General features: G+C 49.1%; 1 protein-coding gene across 1 annotated transcript in view; it reads right to left on the bottom strand.

The window, feature by feature from the left end:
• Positions 1-493, bottom strand: part of TTC12 (tetratricopeptide repeat domain 12) — a 16,335-nt gene that overhangs the window by 10,665 nt on the left and 5,177 nt on the right. The window contains exon 9 of the mRNA XM_031062410.1: positions 316-493. This exon is cut by the window's right edge and continues 12 nt beyond it. Within this exon, the coding sequence (XP_030918270.1) occupies positions 316-493 (178 nt within the window). The remainder of the gene's footprint in view (positions 1-315) is intronic.

The raw sequence follows: 493 nt of genomic DNA, 5'->3' as shown, positions 1-493 counted from the left end.
TTACAAATATTTACAAACAAATGTTACAAATTACAAATATTACAAGTATTTATTAATTACAAATATTTATAAACAAATGAGACGCAAAGTCCGCAAGGACTCTCAGAAGATCAGCTACAGCATCAGTCTGATGCTAAATAATGCTGTGAACACCCACTGGCCACACTGAAATATCCACCATTGCCAGTTTTGTGTTTGAAATCCGGGAACAGCTACTGGGATCCTTTAAAAACTGCTCCCCTGCCCTCCTCTGCCTGGGTTACACCTCCCAAAATGAACAATTAACAAAAGGAACGTTCTGCAGCAAACACTCACAGGTGTTGACAGCTCCTGCCAGCAGGCCGATGGCCCCCGTGTAGTAGGGGAGGTCGTGGCCAGGGCTGCTGATGCTCTGCAGCAGCTCCTGGATGGACAGAGCAGCCACACTGCCAGCCTGGAGCTCCCTCTGCGCCCTCTGCTCCTCCCGCAGCCTCTGCTCCTCCAGCCTGGCCTC

This window comes from Geospiza fortis, unplaced genomic scaffold (assembly GCF_000277835.1).
Source record: "Geospiza fortis unplaced genomic scaffold, GeoFor_1.0 scaffold183, whole genome shotgun sequence".
Classification (NCBI taxonomy): domain Eukaryota; kingdom Metazoa; phylum Chordata; class Aves; order Passeriformes; family Thraupidae; genus Geospiza; species Geospiza fortis.
This window is presented reverse-complemented; position numbering and strand designations above follow the sequence as displayed.